The sequence below is a fragment of the Pristiophorus japonicus genome, chromosome 4 (genome assembly GCF_044704955.1).
Source record: "Pristiophorus japonicus isolate sPriJap1 chromosome 4, sPriJap1.hap1, whole genome shotgun sequence".
Classification (NCBI taxonomy): Eukaryota; Metazoa; Chordata; class Chondrichthyes; family Pristiophoridae; genus Pristiophorus; species Pristiophorus japonicus.
Genome location: NC_091980.1, coordinates 309310815 through 309334800, shown reverse-complemented (window position 1 = coordinate 309334800; position 23986 = coordinate 309310815). Strand labels below are relative to the sequence as shown.

At 49.4% G+C, this 23986-nt stretch overlaps 1 protein-coding gene across 1 annotated transcript in view; it reads right to left on the bottom strand.

Annotated features, from left to right (window-relative positions):
* The window catches only part of LOC139262797 (cytosolic carboxypeptidase 2-like), a 103042-nt gene that overhangs the window by 29937 nt on the left and 49119 nt on the right, over positions 1 to 23986 (bottom strand). Inside the window, exons 8-10 of the mRNA XM_070877949.1 lie at positions 12641 to 13423; positions 9187 to 9346; positions 1841 to 1967 (exon numbers count right to left, since the gene is read on the bottom strand). Coding sequence (XP_070734050.1) covers positions 1841 to 1967; positions 9187 to 9346; positions 12641 to 13423 — 1070 coding nt within the window. The remainder of the gene's footprint in view (positions 1 to 1840; positions 1968 to 9186; positions 9347 to 12640; positions 13424 to 23986) is intronic.

The window sequence follows — 23986 nt, the reverse complement described above, 5'->3', positions numbered from 1 at the left end:
GTTCGACAGTTGTGTGAGGTTTTCCTGCTGGGTGAGGACTGAAGAGCAAGAATGGGAATCCCGTGGGACTCAATTTTGAGATGGGGATTGCAGGAGAGTCTGCCCGAGTCTAGTGGAGCGGCAATTAATGTAATGTTCAGTTTGGGATTGTGTAAAGAAGGAATGCTCGGTTTTTTTAAGGGGAGGAGAATAAACCTAAAAGAGTATTTTAAATATAAACTAAAAGATTATTATAAGGCTCTGTGGATGTTTTATTCAGAAAAGAATTTAAAGATAGTATTCTATAATCAATTTGTAAAGTACAATAGATATGTTACAGGAGACAAATTAAACTTCAGGTTTTAATGTTAATATGTATTGGAGCAACAGCTGTGCAGAGGGGCGGAAGGGATTTGTGTGATACAATGGAATGATCATGATGTTGTAAATGTTAACTTATGAGGGGGTTAACTTATGATGAGAGATTGAGTAGACTGGGTCTTTACTCGTTGGAGTTCAGAAGGATGAGGGGTGATCTTATAGAAACATTTAAAATAATGAAAGGGATAAATAAGATAGAGGCAGAGAGGTTGTTTCCACTGGTCGGGGAGACTCGAACTAGGGGGCACAGCCTCAAAATACGGGGGAGACAATTTAAAACCGAGTTGAGAAGGAATTTCTTCTCCCAGAGGGTTGTGAATCTGTGGAATTCTCTGCCCAAGGAAGCAGTTGAGGCTAGCTCATTGAATGTATTCAAGTCACAGATAGATAGATTTTTAACCAATAAGGAAATTAAGGGTTACGGGGAGCGGGCGGGTAAGTGGAGCTGAGTCCACGGCCAGATCAGCCATGATCTTATTGAATGGCGGAGCAGGCTTGAGGGGCTAGATGGCTTACTCCTGTTCCTAATTCTTATGTTCTTATATGTTCTTATGTTCTTAATGTTCAATATTATTTTTTTTTAGAAGTAGTAGCACTCTCGCCTCTGAGTCAGAAGGTCGTGGGTTCAAGTTCTACTCCAGGCACTTGAGCACATAAATATTAGGCTGACACCCCTGTGCAGTGCTGAGGGAGTATGGCACTGACGGAAGTGTCACCTTTCAGATAAGACACTAAGGCAAAGCCCCATCTAATTGCTCAGAGGGACGTAAAAGATCCCATGGCACTATTTCGAAGAAGAACAGAGGCCTTATCCCCGCTGTCCTGGCCAATATTTATCCCTCAATTAACATGACGAAAACAGATTATCTGGTCATTAACACATTGCTGCTTGTGGGAGCTTGCTGTGCGCAAATTGCTGCTGCATTTCCCACACATGACTACACTCCCAAAGTACTTAATTGGCTGTAAAGCTCTTTGAGATGTCCGGTGGTCATAAAAGGCACTACATAAATGTAACTTTTTCTTTCTATTTAGCTTTTCTTAAATGCATCTAATCTATTGGCTTCAACCAATCTCTGTTCCACATTCTAACCTCGCTCTGGGTGAAGAAGTTTCTCCTGAATTCCCTATTGGATTTACTAGTGACTATCCTATATATATATATACATATATATGGCCTCTGGTTTTGGATTTCCCTACAAGTGGAATCATTTTCTCTATGTCTACCCGATCAAACTCTTCCATAATTTTAATGACCTGTCATAGCCCACAGCCTTCTCCGTTCTAGAGAAAAGTGCCCAGATCTCTCTAATTATGTAATGGTAATTTGTATAAATGAGTATATTTATTCCTCACTATCGTCAGGCCCTCCTCAACTGTCACTTTAATCCCTTTACACTCAGATTTACAACCCCTGCTTGCTAATCCCATAAATAGATTGAGGCCCCACTCAGGTTCCGCTCAGTCATGCTCCTCTTACCTAAAGTGGAGCCACAGAAAGTTGCCTCTAGCGTGTAACTGTTGGCGATGCCCATCCTCCACGCTACCACACGGCCTGTTCCTTCCTTTGCCCGCTGAACATGGAATTTACAGCTTCTTAAGGAGAACTAGAATGAATAGCAGACATCAGGTAAAAGGTTATAGTCATGCTCACTTGTTCCTTTCAGACTGCAGGAAGAAACATTTGGGTGTTCAAAGTCAACAGTTTTTACAGGATGTGGGCGGCGCTGGCATTTATTGCCCATCCCTAATTGCCTTTGAGGAGGCGGTGGTGGGCCGCTTTGTACAACGGAGAGGCTTGCTAGGCCATTTAAGAGTTAACCACATTGCTGTGGAGTCACATATAGGCCAGACGAGGTAAGGACAGCAGATTTCCTTCCCTAAAGGACATCAGTGAACCAGAAAGGTTTATTATGACAATCCGGTAATTTCATGGTTCCATTACTGATACTAGCGTTGTATTCCAGATTTATTTAATTAACTTAATTTAAATTCCCCAGCTTCATTGGAATTCATGTCTCCGGATTATTAGTCTAGTAACATAACCACTATGCTACCGTACCCCTGTTTTTAGTGCAGTATTTTAACGCAATCGCTATCCGGTTTCAAATGAATAGCTAACAGCATCAGAGCATAGACAGGAATGTAATTGCATACATTAAGCTTCAGGGATTGATAGATTTTTTGATAGGTAAGGGTATCAAGGGATATGGAGCAAAGGCAAGTAAATGGAGTTGAGGTACCGATCAGCCATAATCTAATTTAGTACAACTGGCTCGAGTAGCTGAATGGTCTCCTCCTGTTCCTAATTAGTCCCATTCCCCTGTGCTTATGTCTTGGCAATCCCCCAAAGCCCAGCCAACTCAGTTCTATTTGTGCTCATAACTCTTATTTGCTGGTTAGTCCTGTTTGAATTGTGTGGGTTGGACTTTTGGAAAGGGCTGTTCTTAGCGCTGCTGTCTTATTGGGGGATGAATCCTAAATCAGAGCACTGAGATTTATTGGTATCATAAACCTGAGATATTGGAAAATTAGTGAGAACATTGTGGCAACAATACCGGACGAAGTAATGGACAACCCAACAATCCTGCCGAACTGTCAGCTGTGGCTCAGTGAGTAGCACTCTTGCCTCGGAGTCAGAAGCTCGTGGGTTCAAGTCCCACTTGAGCACAAACATCTAAGCCGACACTGTAGTGTAGTGCTGAGGTGTCACCTTTCGGATGAGACATTAAACCAAGGCCCCATCTGCTCTCTTAGGAGAATGTAAATGATCCCATGGCACTATTTCAAAACAGAGCAGGGAAGTTTTGCTGTTGTCCTGGCCAATATTTATCCTTCAATCAAGATTACTAAAAAACAGATTATCTGCTCATTATCACATTGCTTTTGTGGGAGCTTGCTGTGTGAAAATTTGCTGCTGTGTTGCCTACATTACAACAGTGACTACACTTCAAAAATTACTTCATTGGCTGTAAAGTGCTTTGGGACATCCTGAAATTGTTAAAGGTGCTATATAAATGCAAGTTCTTCCTTTCTTTCTTTAACCTACATACATGTATTTATATGTAAAATATTATTTCCATAAATCTGCAGCTTATAGGTGAAAGGATTTAAATAAGGCAGGATGTGCCTGTAGCTCTGCGGCCATGACAGGTGCTATAGAAATGCAATTCTTTCTTTTCTTTCAAAGCAGCAAAATATGGCAGATGCTGAAAATCTGGAAACAGGCAGCATCACTGGAGAGGCAGAAGTCAGAGGTCGTTTCAGGTCTGAGACCCTTCCTCAGGACTGGAAGATATTACGGATCAACAGCATTTAATAAAAAGAACAGAACAAGGGAAAAATGGTAAGAAAATCAAAAAAAAATAGACACGGGAATATAAATACTCTGACTGGTGAAATACTTGTGTGGAGACCAGGAGATAATTAAATGGCAGCAGTGATATCAGCAGGAGGTAAAAGGAGGTACAATGAAAGATAAAGAAGACATATAGGAACTTTGAAATCGCTAGGTGGAAAAAGGCCAAGGTCCATCTAGTTCGCCTTCAACCATCCTGGTAGACACATGAGACAACAATAATGGAGTTGTTGACCAATCACAGCAATCACTCTCGCTCAATGAGTCTACAGCAGACCCAGACATAAAGTGAAGAAACCCCCTAATGGTGGAGAGCTTTGGGAACCAATGATCCAACATCACCTGATCCTTCCGAGCAAGCTTCACATCAAGTCTCACATTACCGTAAACTATATCCCAAAATGTTATTTTCTGAAAGAAATTAACCTAGTTTGCATTCAAATGAATCAGTACCAATTAATTCCACCGTCACCCTAGGGAGCCAATTCCATCGATTCATCATCATACGCAGTCCCTCGAAGCGAGGATGACTTGCAGTATAATGTGGATAAATGTGAGGTTATCCACTTTGGGGCAAAAACAAGAAGGTAGAATATTATCTGAATGGCAGCAGATTAGGAAAAGGGGAGGTGCAACGAGACCTAGGTGTCATGCTACATCACTCATTGAAAGTTGGCATGCAGGTACAGCAGGCGGTGAAGAAGGCTTTCATAGCTGGGGGATTTGAGTATAGGAACAGGGAGGTCTTACTGCAGTTGTACGAGGCCTTAGTGAGGCCTCACCTGGAATATTGTGTTAAGTTTTGGTCTCCTAATCTGAGGAAGGACATTCTTGCTATTGAGGGAGTGCAGCGAAGGTTCACCAGACTGATTCCCGGGATCGCAGGACTGACATATGAGGAGAGACTGGATCGACTGAGCCTTTATTCACTGGAATTTATAAGGATGAGAGGGGATCTCATAGAAACATATAAAATTCTGACGGGACTGCACAGTTTAGATGCAGGAAGAATGTTCCCGATGTTGGGGAAGTCCAGAACCAGGGGACATAGCCTAAGGATAAGGGGCAGGCCATTTAGGTCTGAGATGAGGAGAAACTTCTTCACTCAGAGAGTTGTTAACTTGTGGAATTCCCTATCGCAGAGAGTTGTTGATGTCAGTTCATTGGATATATTCAAGAGGAGTTAGATATGGCCCTTACGGCTAAAGGGATCAAGGGGTATTGAGAGAAATCAGGAAAGGGGTACTGAGGTGAATCATCAGCCATGATCTTATTGAATGGTGGTGCAGACTCGAAGGATCGAATGGCCTACCCCTGCACCTATTTTCTATGTTTCTATGTTTCCACACCAAAAAGGGATGAGTTCACAGGTGTTTCAATGAAGGACCTAATATTCCAGATCCCAAACTAAATCTTGAAGGGTGGAAGATACCTGTGCGTGGATTTTTTTAACATGGGGTGGCCGTTGCACACCAGCCACCACACGGGCTTGACAGAGCTAGTTCTTGGTCCAGTGGCAAGGATTACCCAAGACGACTGGAGACCAGCTCTGCTGCACAGACCAAGCGCGCGCACATATCGCAGTGTGGGCTGGTCCGTGCTGCCCCGGGGCCCTCGCCCCTTCTAGGCCCTAGATTCACGCCTCTCTTGGGCCCCGATCACTTCCCACTACGGACTCTTGCCGTTCCTTCGCCCCTCCTGCGGTGCCTGCCCGCACTGCAATCAGCGACCTGGCTTCATAGCCGTCGCCCTCCTGCAGCAGCACGTGCTGCTCCCTGCAGTGGTATACCGCCGCACACTGCTCCCTCCAATGGCCCCCGCCTGCTGATGGTCTTGCAGGCCGAGACCGCGCCGATTTCCAGGCCGGGCCGGAAATCACGGAGGCCCCCCCCCCCTCCAACCCCCCCATGATCAACGAATCGGCCCCAGACCATCATCTCTAATCCCAAAACTCTCCAAACCACTCTGTACTCACCTACCCCGCCTCGAGATCTGTACCCCAGCTGGCCGGGGCCATTGGAGGGAGCCATTGATTGACCACTTGCTCACTGACATTTGACCCAATATTTAAAGGGGGAGGATTTTCAAGTCGGCGGGGTGGGGGAGGGAGTGGGAAGGAGTTCTGGTCAGGAAACCCAGAAACCTGGGTTTCTCCAAACGTCGTGGAGTTTTAACTCCACAGAGTGCGTGTTTTCCTTTCAGCAGGTTCCCCGCCCGAAAGCCAGGCTCGAGTCCCTGTCAGGTGGGGAATGCTCCATAGCAGGCCACAGCCCAGGAGCCTGCAGCTGGGGTACAGATCTCGAGGCGGGGTAGGTGAGTACAGAGTGATTCGGAGAGTATTAGGATCAGAGATGATGGTCTGGAGCTGATTCGGTGATCACGGAGAGGGGGTCCGTAATTGCGGGGAGGAGGCCTCCGTGATCATGGGGAGGGCTCGGTGATCATGGGGGATCGGTGATCGCGGGGGGCTCGGTGATCGTGGGGGATCAATCGCAGGGGGCTTGGTGATCATGGGGGGGCTCGGTGATCATGGGGGGGCTCGGTGATCGCGGGGGGATCGGTGATCGCGGGGGGATCGGTGATCGCGGGGGATCAATCGCAGGGGGCTTGGTGATCATGGGGGGGCTCGGTGATCATGGGGGGGCTCGGTGATCGCGGGGGGATCGGTGATCGCGGGGGGATCGGTGATCATGGGGGGGGGGGTCAGTGATCACGGGGGGCTCGGTGATCGCGGGTGGCTCGGTGATCGCCGGGGGGCTCGGTGATTGTGGGCGGGGGTCAGTGATCGCGGGTGGCTCGGTGATCACCGGGAGGCTCGGTGATCGCCGGGAGGCTCGGTGATCACGGGTGGCTCGGTGATTGTGGGCGGGGTTCAGTGATCGCGGGGGGCTCAGTGATCGCCGGGAGGCTCGGTGATTGTGGGCGGGGGTCAGTGATCGCGGGGGGCTCGGTGATCGCCAGGAGGCTCGGTGATCGCGGGTGGCTCGGTGATTGTGGGCGGGGGTCAGTGATCATGGGGGGCTCAGTGATCGCCGGGAGGCTCGGTGATTGTGGGCGGGGGTCAGTGATCGCGGGGGGCTCAGTGATCGCCGGGAGGCTCGGTGATCGCCGGGAGGCTCGGTGATCGCGGGTGGCTCGGTGATTGTGGGCGGGGGTCAGTGATCATGGGGGGCTCAGTGATCGCCGGGAGGCTCGGTGATTGTGGGCGGGGTTCAGTGATCGCGGGGGGCTCAGTGATCGCCGGGAGGCTCGGTGATCGCCGGGAGGCTCGGTGATCGCGGGTTGCTCGGTGATTGTGGGCGGGGGTCAGTGATCGCGGGGGGCTCAGTGATCGCCGGGAGGCTCGGTGATCGCAGGAGGCTCGGTGATTGTGGGTGGGGGTCAGTGATTGTGGGTGGGGGTCGGTGATCACGGGGGGCTCAGTGCTCGCGGGGGGCTCGGTGATCGTGGGAGGGGGGTCGGTGATCACGGGGGGCTCGGTGATTGCAGGGGGCTCAGTGATCGTGGGAGGGGGGTCGGTGATCACGGGGGGCTCAGTGCTCGCGGGGGGCTCGGTGATCGTGGGAGGGGGGTCGGTGATCACGGAGGGCTCAGTGATCACAGGGGGCTCAGTGCTCGCGGGGGGCTCGGTGATCGTGGGAGGGGGGTCGGTGATCACGGGGGGCTCGGTGATCGTGGGGGGCTCGGTGATCGCAGGGGGCTCGGTGATCGTGGGGGGCTTCGTGATCATGGCGTTGGGGTCGGTGATCACGGGGGGCTCAGTGATCGCAGGGGGCTCGGTGATCGCGGGGGGTTCGGTGATCGTGGTGGGGGGCTCAGTGATCGTGGGAGGGGGGTCGGTGATCACGGAGGGCTCAGTTATCACAGGGGGCTCAGTGCTCGCGGGGGGCTCGGTGATCGTGGGGGGCTCGGTGATCATGGAGGACTCAGTGATCGCGGGGGGCTCGGTGATTGTGGGGGGCTCAGTGCTCGCGGGGGGCTCGGTGATCATGGAGGACTCAGTGATCGCGGGGGGCTCGGTGATTGTGGGGGGCTCAGTGATCGCAGGGGGCTTGTTGATCGCACAGGAGTCCGAGTGCAGAAGGGCGTCCAATCGCGGGAGGGGTGTCCGATCGTGTGGAGGGAAGCAAGATAGTTGGTGGGCCGGTGGGGGGAAGCACTCCTGCTTCTCCTGACTCACAAGCACTGGAAAAGCACTTACCTCTTTAACCGCCGGATTTTCCGAAGCCAGGAAGACCTGGTCGACCACGATTAAAGTTTGAAGAGAGATAAAATCTGAGGCACGCAACCTCATTAAATATTTAAATGAGCTACCCACCTCCCGTCCCCCGTTAAAACTAAAAGTGGGTTGGTTCGTGGCAGATTAGGTTTGATTTCGGAATTCTGCCGGAGTTACAACATTTCAATGCCCATTCTTCACGTCTCTCATAATAACATAAGAAATAAGAGCAGGAGTAGGTCATAGGGCTCATCGAGCCTACTCCAACATTTAATAAGGTCACAGCTGAACTTCTACATCAACTCCACTTTCCCGCCTTATCCCCGCATCCCTTGATTCGATTCGTGCCCAAAAATCTATCGAACTCAGTCTTGAATATACTATCAGGAAAGGATGAAGAGGCTGGGTCTCTTTTCATTTGAAAAAGGAAGGCTGAGGGGTGACCTAATAGAGGTCTTTGAAATGATGAAAGGTTTTGATAGAGTGGATACAGAGAGAGTGTTCCCACTTGTGGGGAGGAGCATAACTAGAGGCCATCAATATAAGATCGTCACCAACAAATCTAATAGGGAATTCAGAAGAAACTTCTTTACCCAGAGGGTGTTGAGAACATGGAACTCACTACCACAGGGAGTTGTTGAGGCAAATAATATTGATGCATTTAAGGGGAGGCTAGATAAGCACATGAGGGAGAAGGGAATGGAGGGTTATGCTGATAGAGTTGGATGAAGAAAGATGGAAGGGGCTCGAGTGGAGCATAAACGTCGGCATGGACTGGTTGGGCTGAATGGCTGGTATGTGTGCCATATGTCCTATGTCATCAATGACTGAGCATCCACAGCCCTCTGGGGTAGAGAATTCCAAAGAATCACACCCTCTAACTGAAGAAATTTCTCCTCATCTCAGTCCTAAATGACCGACTCCTTTTCCTGAGACTGTCAGCTAGTTCTAGACTCTCCAGCCAGGGGAATAGCTTCTCAGCATCTACCTTGTCAAGCTCTCTAAGAATCTCTCCTCATAGGACAACCCTCACAAGCCAGTTGGCACCATCCAGGATTGGAGCGAACACAGTCCGTTATATTACTGGATTGTATGGAAATTTCTAAAATCTAACTAGCAGATGAGTATGCCTGGTTATACCGGGCAGCAGAGACCAAGCATTCAAAGGATTAGACATCTGAAAAGATGATCTGCTTTTGCTGTGAGGAGTTGCTGGACATAACTGAAAGCCAGCATCATTGGACTGTACCTTGTTACAGCAATTCTTACTAAGCATGAGAGGTAAGACTCGTTGTTTGGCACATGACGACACGGTGTGCATGCTTTGACAGCCATACATGAAGATGTTCTGTTTCCGGCTGTGTCCGTGGAGGTCGCAGTAAAGAAAAACATCCCGCTCCTCAAACAACCTGAAAAGAAACCAGAAATGTAACAGCAGAGCGAATGGATCAACGTCAAACCTCCCCCATCTAGGATTAAAAAGCTTCAGAACGGGAGAATTTGATGGGACAATGTAGAGGGAGCTTTACTCTGTATCTAACCCCGTGCTGTACCTGCCCTGGGAGTGTTTGATAGGACAGTGTAGAGGGAGCTTTACTCTGTATCTAACCCATGCTGTACCTGCCCTGGGAGTGTTTGATAGGACAGTGTAGAGGGAGCTTTACTCTGTATCTAACCCATGCTGTACCTGCTCTGGGAGTGTTTGATGGGACAGTGTAGAGGGAGCTTTACTCTGTATCTAACCCCCTGTACCTGCTCTGGGAGTGTTTGATGGGACAGTGTAGAGGGAGCTTTACTCTGTATTTAACCCCGTGCAGAACCTGCCCTGGGAGTGCTTGATGGGGCAGTGTAGAGCGAGATTTACTCTATCTAACCTGTGCTGTACCTGCCCTGGGAGTGTTTGCTGGGACAGTGTAGAGGGAGCTTTACTTTGTATCTAACCCGTGCTATACCTGCCTTGGGAGTGTTTTTTTTTAATTCGTTGATGAAATGTGGGCATCGCAGGAAAGGCTAGCATGTATTGCCCATCCCTAATTGCCCCTTGAGCAGGTGGTGGTGAGCCGCCTTCTTGAACCGCTGCAGTCCGTGTGGTGAAGGTGCTCCCACAGTGCTGTTAGGGAGTGAGTTCCAGGATTTGGTTTCAGCGACTATGAAGGAACAACAACATACTTCCAAGTCAATATAGAGTGAGACTTGGAGGGGAACTTGTTCCCATGTGTCTGCTGCCCTTGTCCTAAGTGGTGGAGGTCGTGGGTTTGGGAGGTGCTGCCGAAGAAGCCTTGGTGAGTTGCTGCAGTGCATCTTGTAGACGGTGCACACTGCAGCCACGGTGCGCCGGTGGTGGAGGGAGTGAATGTTGAAGGTGGTGGATGGGGAGCCGATCAAGTGACTGCTTTGTCCTGGATGGTGTTGAGCTTCTTGAGTGTTGTTGGAGTTGCACTCATCCAGGCAAGTGGAGAGTATTCCATCACACTCCTGACTTGTGCCTTGGAGATGGTGGGAAGGCTTTGGAGAGTCAGGAGGGAGACACTTGTCACAGGATACCCAGCCTCTGACCTGCTCTTGCAACCACAGTATTTATGTGGCTGGTCCAGTTAAGTTTCTGGTCAATGATGACCCCCAGGATGTTGAGGATGGGGGATTCAGCGATGGTAATGTCATTGAATGTCAAGGGGTGGTGGCTAGACTCTCGCTTATTGGAGTTGGACATTGCCTGGCACTTGTATGGCACGAATATTACTTGTTATTTAGTAGCCCAAGCCTGAATGTCGTCCAGGTCTTGCTGCATGTGGGCATGGACTGCTCCATTATCTGATGAGTTGCGAATGGCACTGAACACTGTGCAGTCATCAGCGAACATCCCCACTTCTAACCTTATGACGGACAGAAGGTTATTGATGAAGCAGCTGAAGATGGTTGAGCCCAGGACACTGCCCTGCGGAACTCCTGCAGCGATGTCCTGGAGCTGTGATGACAGCACAACCATCTTTCTTTGTGCTAGGTATGACTCCAGCCAGTGGTGAGTTTTCCCCAATTCCCATTGACATCAGTTTTACTAGGGCTCCTTAATGCCACACTGCTGCCTTGATGTCAACGGCCGTTACTTTCACCTCACTTCTGGAATTCAGCTCTTTTGTCCATGTTTGGACCAAGGTTGTAATGAGGTCTGGGGTCAAATGGTCCTGGCGAAACCAAAACTGGGCATCGGTGAGCAGGTTACTGGTGAGCAAGTGCTGCTTGATAGCACTGTCGATGACACCTTCCATCACTTTGCTGATGATTGAGATTAGACTGATGGGGTGTTAATTGGCCGGATTGAATTCGTCATTGTGCAAACAGGACATACCTGTTTGATGTGACAGTGTAGAGGGAGCTTTACTCTGTATCTAACCCAGTGCTGTACCTGCCCTGGGAGTGTTTGATGGGACAGTGTAGAAGGAGCTTTACTCTGTATCTAACCCCGTGCTGTACCTGCCCTGGGAGAGTTTGATGGGAGAGTGTCGAGGGAGCTTTACTCTGTATCTAACCCGTGCTGTACCTGCTCTGGGAGTGTTTGATGGGACAGTGTAGAGGGAGCTTTACTCTGTATCTAACCCGTGCTGTACCTGCCCTGGGAGTGTTTGATGGGACAGTGTAGAGGGAGCTTTACTCTGTATCTAACCCCATGCTGTACCTGCCCTGGGAGTGTTTGATGGGACAGTGTAGAGGGAGCTTTACTCTGTATCTAACCCCATGCTGTACCTGCCCTGGGAGTGTTTGATGGGACAGTGTAGAGGGAGCTTTACTCTGTATCTAACCCAGTGCTGTACCTGCCCTGGGAGTGTTTGATGGGACAGTGCAGAGGGAGCTTTACTCTGTATCTAACCCAGTGCTGTACCTGCCCTGGGAGTGTTTGATGGGACAGTGCAGAGGGAGCTTTACTCTGTATCTAACCCAGTGCTGTACCTGCCCTGGGAGTGTTTGATGGGACAGTGCAGAGGGAGCTTTACTCTGTATCTAACCCAGTGCTGTACCTGTCCTGGGAGTGTTTGATGGGACAGTGTAGAGGGAGCTTTACTCTGTATCTAACCCCTTGTACCTGCCCTGGGAGTGTTTGATGGGACAGTGTAGAGGGAGCTTTACTCTGTATCTAACCCCTTGTACCTGCCCTGGGAGTCAGTGAGGTGACCAGATCAGCCTGGAGGAGGTGAGTCTGTGTTTAGGTAGGAAATTGAAAATCTTTTTTTTTTTTAAAAAGAATGATATATTTTTTATACTTCCTCTCCCACAGCCTGACTATGAAGCAGTGCAGGGTTGTACTTTCTCCCTGTTCTATACCCCATTCCTTGCTCTCACTATGTCCAACTTGCTCTCTTATTGCCCCTCCACTTTCTCTCTCTCTCTCTCTCTCTCTCTCTCGCTCTGTATAAACTCTGTGTCTCTTGTACTGTCCTCTGCTGTACTGACCACTATCCAGCCTGAACCCTATCAAACTGAGGACAGCATACTCCCTCCCATTGGCGCCACCATTGACTGAGTTCATCCAGCTCATCACGGACCAGCGATTGACCTGCAGACCTTCCTGGTCTGAATGGTTAGTTCTATACTGGACAATGCCTTTACCTCCTCCAGCTGAGATATGACCTGGGCTGGATGGGGAGTGGGGACAGTTGAGCAAACCTCCATCTTCTAACACACAAAATCCGTGCATTGTTCCCCCTCACCGTTTGATCAGTTTCCGGGTGTACCACACAGGGGCGTAGTGGTCCTTCAAAAAGGACCGGTACTTCCGGTTTAGGTCCTGGCCGGTGAGCGAGCAGCGGTAATTGCCTACGATGACCCCGTCGGGGTTCAGCATCGGCACGATTTTGAAGAGGAAGGTGTCCCGCAGCAGTTTGGCATCCATCGAGTTGCCGAGAAGGCAATCGAGGAAACCCTTCATCATCCAGGAGCTGTTTGTCTCGCCGGGGTGGACGCGAGCGGTCAGGACCACTGCCTTCTTCGCCGCTGCTGCCTTGGGGGTCTCGGAGGGATTGGTCACGGTCAGGATGTAAACCATGTTCCCGGCCAGTGAGCGGCAGAGCACCCGGACTTTGCAGTACGTAGACCTGACCGGGTCATTGGCCACGTCGATCAGGTAGTCCTGGAGGTCAGAGTAGGTGTAGGGGTAGCAGTGGGCGAAGTAGCATGTGTCCGCGTTGTGAGGGAACTCGAATGTCCAGGTGAGCGAGTAATACCGGTGCTCCTCGTCGCCATAGTTGTTTGGGTAGTACTTGATCTGGCTGCCGACCCTGCGCCACCCCAGCTTGTACCACTCGGCATCCTTGGTGGAGTACATCAGCGGCTTCATTCCCATGTTGTAAAGGCTGGTGGGCTTCATCAGATTGATGATGGTGAAGCGGTAAGGGATGGCACCCTCAGTGTTCTGCACCCGGAAGTAATACCACTGGGTGTGTTTCGCCGTGTAGAGGTCTGTACGTAAGATCAGGTTATATTCGTGTTTCCCTCTGCAGAAGTAGAAGGGAAACAAACAGCAGATTAAGAGACAGGAAAACATTGAGCGCACAATGGCCCGAGAAAATAGGCTGTGCGAATATTGGCGAACAAACACGCTATGTGTAGTATTAAGCTATTGATTTTGAATGGTTTTAACCCATAGCTTAATAGATCACTTGGAAGAAGTGCAAACAAACCCATTATCGTTAGTGCACCAATACGAGCTCATTGCAATTTCAAAGACCAATGACTTTGGTCTTGATTAGCAATTTGCCCAAAATGAATGGTGCTTGGATACAGAGTAAAGCTCCCTCTACACTGTCCCATCAAACACTCCCAGAGCAGGTACAGCACGGATTAGATACAGAGTAAAGCTCCCTCTACACTGTCCCATCAAACTCTCCCAGGGCAGATACAGCACGGGGTTAGATACAGAGTAAAGCTCCCTCTACACTATCCTATCAAACACTCCCAGGGCAGGTACAGCACGGGGTTCGATACAGAGTAAAGCTCCCTCTACACTGTCTCATCAAACACTCCCAGGGCAGGTACAGCACGGGGTTAGATACAGAGTAAAGTTCCCTCTACACTGTCCCATCAAACACTCCCAGGGCAGGTACAGCACGGGGTTAGATACAGAGTAAAGTTCCCTCTACACTGTCCCATCAAACACTCCCAGAGCAGGTACAGCACGGGTTAGATACAGAGTAAAGTTCCCTCTACACTGTCTCATCAAACACTCCCAGGGCAGGTACAGCACGGGGTTAGATACAGAGTAAAGTTCCCTCTACACTGTCCCATCAAACACTCCCAGAGCAGGTACAGCACGGGTTAGATACAGAGTAAAGTTCCCTCTACACTGTCCCATCAAACACTCCCAGAGCAGGTACAGCACGGGTTAGATACAGAGTAAAGTTCCCTCTACACTGTCCCATCAAACACTCCCAGAGCAGGTACAGCACGGATTAGATACAGAGTAAAGCTCCCTCTACACTATCCCATCAAACTCTCCCAGGGCAGGTACAGCACGGGGTTAGATACAGAGTAAAGCTCCCTCTACACTATCCTATCAAACACTCCCAGGGCAGGTACAGCACGGGGTTCGATACAGAGTAAAGCTCCCTCTACACTGTCTCATCAAACACTCCCAGGGCAGGTACAGCACGGGGTTAGATACAGAGTAAAGTTCCCTCTACACTGTCCCATCAAACACTCCCAGGGCAGGTACAGCACGGGGTTAGATACAGAGTAAAGTTCCCTCTACACTGTCCCATCAAACACTCCCAGAGCAGGTACAGCACGGGTTAGATACAGAGTAAAGTTCCCTCTACACTGTCTCATCAAACACTCCCAGGGCAGGTACAGCACGGGGTTAGATACAGAGTAAAGTTCCCTCTACACTGTCCCATCAAACACTCCCAGGGCAGGTACAGCACGGGGTTAGATACAGAGTAAAGTTCCCTCTACACTGTCCCATCAAACACTCCCAGGGCAGGTACAGCACGGGGTTAGATACAGAGTAAAGTTCCCTCTACACTGTCCCATCAAACACTCCCAGAGCAGGTACAGCACGGGTTAGATACAGAGTAAAGTTCCCTCTACACTGTCCCATCAAACACTCCCAGAGCAGGTACAGCACGGGTTAGATACAGAGTAAAGTTCCCTCTACACTGTCCCATCAAACACTCCCAGAGCAGGTACAGCACGGGTTAGATACAGAGTAAAGTTCCCTCTACACTGTCCCATCAAACACTCCCAGAGCAGGTACAGCACGGGGTTAGATACAGAGTGAAGCTCCCTCTACACTATCCTATCAAACACTCCTAGGGCAGGTACAACAAGGAATGAGAAGTGTGAGTGCGTATTGATGTGTTAAACACCAGCACTGATGAGAATCGACCAGGAACTATAGGAGGCAAGTTTTTTGAGTTCACATGTCCAACAGGCACGAGTTGTAGTGATCTGGAATGCGCTGCCTGAAAGGGTGGTGAAACCAATTCAATAGTAACTTCCAAAAGGGAATTAAATATATATTCGAAAAGGAGAAGTTTGCAGGTCAAGCGGGGGAAAGAGCAGGGGAGCAGGGCGAACTGGACAACTCTTTCAAAGAGTCGGCACAGGTGCAAGGAGCTGAATGGCATCGTGTGGAGGCTTATGGAAATGGTGTGGCCAGCTTTGAAATAAAGGATAAACAACTCCATCTATCAGGAGAAAGTTCCATTATTGGACGTACACTTGTGGTTCTTGAGAAGGAAGACGATTCAGGCAAAGGTAGAAGTGATGAGAGCTATCACACAGGAAATGCTGGAGAACGTTTAGCCTGTGATGTGATTGGAATTGCTGAACAATTAAATTATTAAAGAATGAAATGTGTGGGGGAAATGTATATATTATGCGATATAAGATTCCATGGGGCCACAATTGGTGGATGTTGCACCTGCAGCTGCTGAGGTTCCGCCGGAAATGTATTTTTTGGGGCCGATTCCTCCGGAACTACCCATCTGCCATCCACATTCTGCACGGCAGGAGATTATTCGCGGAGGGTTCCGCTGGCGTGACGTCATGCTGGAAATCGCCCATTTTGGTCAGGGATGATGGCCTCAGATCGACCTGTCGCCGGCCAGAAGAATCGCTGGCAAAAAGCAGGTCTGAGCTGGCTGTGAGTCAGGCGGCAGGGAGAATGGCTCCGCTGCACATCACGGGTATCCTGCAGATGCTGCAGCATTATGAGTGGGACTGCTAGAAAAAAGTTTGCTGGATGTTGGTTTAGTTTATTGATCGTGCTCATAAGAACATAAGAAAGAAATAGGAGCAGGAGTAGGCCATTTGGTCCCTCGAGCCTGCTCCGCCATTCAATAAGATCATGGCTGATCTGATCATGGACTCAGCTCCACTTCCCTGCCTGCTCCCCATAACCTTTTATTGCCTTATCGCTCAAAAATCTGCCTATTTCCATCTTAAATATATTCAATGACCCAGCCTCCACAGCTCTCTGAGGCAGAGAATTCCACAGATTTACAACTCTCTGAGAGAAGAAATTTCACCTCATCTCAGTTTTAAATGGGCGGCCCCTTATTCTAAGACTATGTCCCCTAGTTTTAGTTTCCCCTATAAGTGGAAATATCCTCTCTGTATCCACCTTGTCGAGCCTCCTCATTATCTTATAAGTTTCAATAAGATCACCTCTCATTCTCCTGAACTCCAATGTGTATAGGCCCAACCTACTCAACCTTTCCTCATAAGTCAACCCCCTCATCTCTGGAATCAACCTAGTGAACCTTCTCTGAGCAGCCTCCAATGCAAGTATATGCTTCCTTAAATACAGAGACCAAAACTGTAAGCAGTACTCCAGGGGTAGCCTCACTGATACCCTGTGCAGTTGTAGCAGGACTTCTCTGCTTTTATACTCTATTCCCCTTGCAATAAAGGCCAACATTCCATTTGCCTTTCTGATTACTTGCTGTACCTGCATACATGCACAAGGACCCCCAGGTCTCTCTGTACTGCTCATGTTTAATTGGTATGTCTATGTCTATGTCTAAAAGCGACCTTGCTGAAACACCTTCATTTAGAACCACAATGGCCAAGGCAAAATAATTATCAAAAACTGAAAAGTATGCAGCATGTCACATTTTGTACAGCCAATCTCATTAATTAATTCTGAGATACAGTACTAAAAGTTCTCCAGGCAGCACTAGATATAACATAGAAGGTCAGAGGTACACACTTAGAATGATCTATTGTAAGTCTGAGACAGCTGCAGACTCTCAACATTTGCATGGGAGGAAAAGGGTATAAAGTTACAGCTATTTGACATTAGGGGCAGCACTATTACACATAAAACTGAGGAAGGACCATGGTCAATAGAACACATCAAGAGACAAGCGCCAAGGTGACTCAGTGGCCTACCGTTGAGGTGTCAATGAATAGACTGTCACTATCGCCTTGTTAAGTTTTATTTATTTGTATTGCAGGGAAACTATTTAATAAAATCTATTCTGCTCAATCACAAAATACCTGAACCCAGCGTGCTTTGTAGTGGTCACGGACATAACTCTATTCTGACAGATGTAATAAATCCGACCGATCGAATAACCCTCACAGCACATAAAGAGTAGTGTGATGGACCTTAATCCGCACAGAAAGAGTTCACATATGTTTCTCCACATGACTCTGTTGAAGGGAAGGTGCGGTAGAGGAAGCGGCAATGCGCAGCGAAAGATGGCAAAGGCTCAGTGGAGATGGCCTCCAAGAGTCTTGAGAGCATTTAATGCGGAACATATTCATGCATATATTGTGACTGCGCAGAGGGTATGGGATTATGTCAGGCTGAATAAGCGAGAGTTAGAAGATGTAAAGAAATGGCGCAGCGCTGCAACTGATAGTCAGAAGAGGTATGGAACACGGGAAAATACACTTAATGTACTGCTGTAACTGATTACCATTTCATCCCAGGGGTGGCACTCTACCATGTTTGGCCTCGGGAAAAGAGGGTTGATGTGCAAGCCTTAAGGTCTGGCCTGCAAGTAGGTAAAGTGAGTAATTAAATGGCAGCCTTCCTGCATTGGTGACCCTTCCTTGTCGGGTTGCGATGGCCTGATGACAGGACCCATTATACAGTGCAGTCATATGTGGATGGGAAGATATTCCTGATAAAGCAGAAGACCTGAGGGACAGATGTCAGTTTCTCACAAGGCACCACACATAACGTTAAAATGAGACACTGACCAAGAGAGGGTCAACAATGTGCGTGTATTTACAAGTGGTCAATAACAAAGGTTACATAACATTATTACATTTAGGAACATTTCCATTACCAACACCTACCCCTCTATGTGGCACCACCACCTCTCTTTACCCACCCCCCCCCCCCCACCCCACCCCACCACCGCTTGAAGCAATACCCAAGCTCTTCTTCCTCACCCCGCCTACACCACGGTGTCCCGCTCCCCTGCCGCTCACTGCCTCTGGTTGATGAGCTTGTGTAGGAGGGCAGCAGGATCTCTGCAGGCGTGTGCATCTTGGTGAGAAGGTAGGGGGTGTGACCAAAGGCGCCAGGATCTCCTGCTACTCCAGATCTGTCTGCCATGAGGGTGTGGGGTCGGGGGCTTGCACTACGTGGCCAGAAGCCATCTCTTGCCTCATTGCCTCAACTAACTCAGTTGTGCGCTCCAACACAGTAATGAGCCAGTCCATCCTGTCATCATGCTGATGAGTGAAGGTAGCAATGCTGCCAGCAATCCCAGTCATGGTCTGGAGCATATCGCGACCTATCTCCATGCTCGTCCGTGATAGCTGGACCATCTCCTGAATAGCAGAGAACCGTCCTGCATTCTCAGCTGGTTGCTCACTCCTGGTGGATTCAGGCACCTCGGTTGCCTTCGCGCCACAGCCCCTGTGCTTGGTAGAGCTTGCCAGTGTGGAGTCCGTTCCAAACCCCATGAACTCGGAGCCCGACGCCAAGGTTGTGCGGATAGCTGGCACTCATGGCAGGAGGCTGCTGTCATCCTGTTCCAGCTCCTCGAGCTCAAGGGCCTCAAAGATGGGCCCTTCTCCCTCCTCGCTCTCCTCTTCTTTGTGACGGAGGTGAGAGCGGTGGAAATGGGTGATCTGGGGGTGGGGGGGAGGTGTTGGTGGATGAAGGAGCTGCTGTGTTGGGCTGGGGACAACGTCAGGGTGGGAGAGGCAGGGGTCTGACGGCTCCGCTGAATGCCAGAGGTGGATGGTGTGCCTTGATCCAAGTCATCATCTGCAAGTAGAGGACAACGTTTCAGTCTGTAGGGAGGGGTGGGGACAGGGTGGTGCTGGTCAAGCTGACATGTGAGCCGTGCCATCTCACTGTGCCAGCAAGGAGTTCCATCTCTACATGGGCACACCAATAATGGGCGACAAAGTGTGCGGTAAACCATGATTGCCTTAACATTGCATGACCTTTCATGCCACGAGCGTGGCTCACACCAGAGATTAGTACAACCTTACCATGCTGCAGCACTGGATCTGCATCAACCATTGTGGTCGCACGGCGGCGGTCACCCACCGATACCAATGCACACTCCCCCAGGCTGCTCAATTCTACCACCTCTGCTGGGCCCCCTCCTGTCGAACTCAGGCTTGCTGCCTTGGATGCATTTTCCTTCTGCACAAAAAAAACGTTGCAGCCTTTAGCCCCTTTGCTGATGCGCCCCACACACACTCCCACTCACACACACACACACACACATACATCTGGCGCACAACTTTTTTGCAGTTGCACGGGGGGGGGGGGCGGCGGACAATAAATTTTTACTCACTCTTGCTGCCGCCACCAAATCGTTCCAATGTTTCCCGCACAACGTTGTCCATCGCAGACACGATCTCAGCGATCTCGCTCCAAATGCGTCGGTATTGGGGTGGTGGAGGCTTGCCACGACCATCCTGGGTCAGGTCTTTGTACCTGCGCTCCACCTCTGTTATTAGCTCCTCCAATTCCTCTTCATTAAACCAGGGAGCTCTGGGCCTGGTTTTGACAGTCTTCATTGCAGATTTTTGGCCACTCATCTTCAATGATTAAAGGAATGGCTGCCAAGACTTTGTTGTTCTCAATTTACCCGACTCTCCCCTCTCCAACTCACACTCTCCCCTCTCCAACTCACACTCTCCCCTCTCCAACTCACACTCTCCCCTCTCCAACTCACACTCTCCCCTCTCCAACTCACACTCTCCCCTCTCCAACTCACACTCTCCCCTCTCCAACTCACACTCTCCCCTCTCCAACTCACACTCTCCCCTCTCCAACTCACACTCTCCCCTCTCCAACTCACACTCTCCCCTCTCCAACTCTGCCTCTGCCCTCTGCAACTCACACTCTCCCCTCTCCAACTCAGCCTCTGCCCTCTCCAACTCACACTCTCCCCTCTCCAACTCACACTCTCCCCTCTCCAACTCACACTCTCCCCTCTCCAACTCACACTCTCCCCTCTCCAACTCACACTCTCCCCTCTCCAACTCACACTCTCCCCTCTCCAACTCACACTCTTCCCTCTCCAATCTCCAACTCACACTCTCCCCTCTCCAACTCACAGCTGCAAGAGAGTGCTGTGCCTTTAAGCACATGCGCAGATGTCCCATCAGCCTCAAACGCGACCAAAATTACGTCAGGTGGATGAAAAGACTGCCAAAAAAAAAAATCTCACGAAGTCTCGTGCATGCGCGTTGCAGGCCCTCCGAAGTTCTCCGAGTGGAGAGGCCTGCACCCGACTGCAGCCGCTGACACCTGCAACTGCCCGCCGACTCCCACTGCGGCCCACCATACGTGGCCGAAAGTGGCTCCAAATGGGACCCGGCGGCAGCAGGTGCCAAAAAGGTAGGTGCGCCTGGGGACCGCCAAAAAAATGGGCGGGTCTTACCAGGAACCAATTTCGGCTCCATATATGATTCAAGCTCTCTAGATCTAGATATTGCTGGAAGTCAATGAAGAAGAGAGTTCATTTCACACTTTCCTCTAGTCCTCAACACAAGTGATTTGGCTGCACTGGGAAATACAAAACTGGCCACTTACCTTGTGATAGGAGAGGTCCAATTGTCACTGGCCTTACCAACCTCCACTGGATTTGACAGCTCTGCTCATGTCTATTGGACAACAGCAGAGGGTGGGAATGCAAGAAGAGGCAGGTGACTGAGAAGAGACTGGTACAGGCAGCTCTATGAAACCTGCTCTGCTGCACAAAGGCACATTCCTTCAATTTTTCGTGGCGCCCAATATGACCAGGCAAATCTGAGCAGATTGCCTCTATCTCATAGCGGGGAGCAAACATACAACAACAACTTGCATTTATATGGCGCATTTAACGTAGTAAAATGTCCCACGGTGCATCTCAGGAGTGTTATCAGATAAAATTTGACATCAAGCCATGTGGAAATTCCAGGGCGCTTCCCGTGTGCAGGAAGTGTCGTCAGCTGGAGGAGCTGAAGCTCCAGATTTTGGAGCATGAGCAACAGCAGGCGTCACTGCGGTGCATCCGTGAGGCTGAGAGCTACGTGGATAGCATGTTTCAGGAGGTGGTCACCCCGTAGCGTATGGGTGTGCAGGAAGAGAGGAAATAAGTGACCGCCAGACAGACAAGGAGGACCAGGCAGGTAGTGCAGGAGTCCCCTGAGCGCATCTCGTTCTCTAACCAGTATTCAGTACTGAATAGGTTTAGATTAGGTATGGAAAAAGAAAGGGAGCAATCTAAAGTAAAACTATTTAATTGGAGGAGGGCAGATTTCGATGGGTTGAGAACGGATCTGGCTCAGGTAAACTGGAATCAAAGATTGGCATTCAAAACTGTAATCGAGCAATGGGCTGCCTTTAAAGATGAGATGGTTCGGGTATAGTCGAGGTACATTACCACGAGGAGGAAAGGTATTGCAACCAAAGTCAGAGATCCCTGGATGATGAAAGAAATAGAGAGTAAGATAAAGCAGAAAAAGGGGGCGTATGACAGATGTCAGGTTGAGAATACAAGTGAGAATCAGGCTGAATATAGCAAGTGCAGAGGGAAAGTGAAAAAGAAAATAAGAAGTGCAAAGAGAGAGTGAGAGAATAGATGGACAGCTAACATAAAAGGGAATTCAAAAGTCTTCTATAGGCATATAAACAGCTAATAAGAGGAGGGGTGGGTTCGATTAGGGATCAAAGAGACCTACGCATGGAGGCAGAGGATATGGCTGAGGTACTAAATAAGTACTTTGCATCTGTCTTCACCAAGGAAGAAGATGCTGCCAAAGTCATAGTGAAACAGGAGGTAATGCAGATATTGGATGATAAAAATTGAAAGAGGAGGTACTAGAAATGCTGTCTGTACTTAAAGTAGATAAGTCACCAGGACCAGATGGGATGCATCCTCGGATGCTGAGGGAAGTTAAGGAGGAAATCCCAGAGGTACTGGCCATAATATTCCAATCCTCCTTACATACGGCTAGTGGTGCCAGATGATTGGAGAATTGCAGATGTTACACCCTTGTTCAAAATAGGGTGTAAGGATAAACCCAGTAACTACAGACCAGTCAGTTTAACCTCAGTAGTGGGGAAGCTTTTAGAAATGATAATCAGGGTCAAAATTAACAGTCACTTGGAGAGTGTGGATTAATTAAGGAAAGCCAGTGTGGATATGTTAAAGGCAAATCGTGTTTAACTAACTTGATTGAGTTTTTTAATGAGGTAACAAAGAGGGTTGACGAGAGCAATGCGGTTGACATGATATATATGGAATTCCAAAAGGCATTTGATAAAGTGCCACATAATAGGCTTGCCAGCAAAGTTGAAGCGAATGGAATAAAAGGGAGAGTAGCAGCATGGATACGGAATTGGCTCAGTGACAGGAAACAGAGAGTAGTGGTGAATGGTTGCTTTTCGGACTGGAGGAGGGTATACAGTTGTGTTCCCCATGGGACGATACTAGGACCACTGCTTTTCTTGATATATATTAATGACTTGGACTTGGGTGAATAGGGCACAATTTGAAAATTTGCAGAAAATGCACAAAACTTGGAAGTAATGAACAGTGGGAAGGATAGTGATGGACTTCAAGGAGACAGAGTCAGATTGGTGGAATGGGCGGACATGTGGCAGATGAAATTTAACGCAGAAAATTGCGAAGTGATACATTTTGATAGGAAGAACCAGGAGAGACAATGTAAGCTAAAGGGTACAATTCCAAAGGGGGTACATGAACAGAGAAAACTCCATTCTTAGTTAACCACTCCGTTCTCTCCCCCCCCCCCCCCCACCCCACACACACACACACACACACACACACACACACACACACACCACACACATATAGATTGTGCTGGAGGCTCCTTGCATTCATTTACATTCAGGCCCATAAAATCAAGTTTGCATTACATTTGTGGTTCCATTGTGAGACAAATATGTGAGATACATTATCAATACGTACTGGGGATCGGTAACCAGTGCATAAGGACAAACTAGTTCCAGAACTGCTGGATGGTGTCCCTGCCGTCTGATGGTGGCGCGGTGCCCAGTGCTGGCAGTAGACACCTGGTTGGCTCAACTTGCCTGCTCTCGGGGCCTTTGCCGTTGTTCCTAGCGTCGGGCAGGTTCACAGATGCCTGTGACCTCCCTGTCCTCTCCTTGCGCCCCGGGTCGCTGCTGCTCTCTGAGGAGCAGGCATCTAGCAGTGCACAGGGAACTGCTGACTCGCTTGCCTGGGCTTTGTTTGGTTTTGGATCCTGGCTGGTCGCGGTCCCCTTTGGGAGAACTGTTGTGGGTGACCCTTCGTTCCCGGGTATGGCCTTGGTGGCGATGGGATTTGGGGCTGCGCCTTAGCACAGTTTGCTCTTTCAGGCTCGTGGCGGTTCGGGTGCCTGAGAGGCGGAGCCAATCAGGGGCAGGGTATCGATACCGGTGCCATTACCCTCCTAAGATTGCTTGCTCTGCAGCTCGTGTGTATTGGCTGCTTGTGGCCACACTCCATGGTGCATTACTCTGGTCCCAGGGATGCAGGCTACAGCATTGGGTAGCTCACTGGACCTGTGTGCTCCCGATGGGTGTTTGCCCGCTGCATTGGCAGTGTGCAGTTGAAATCCTA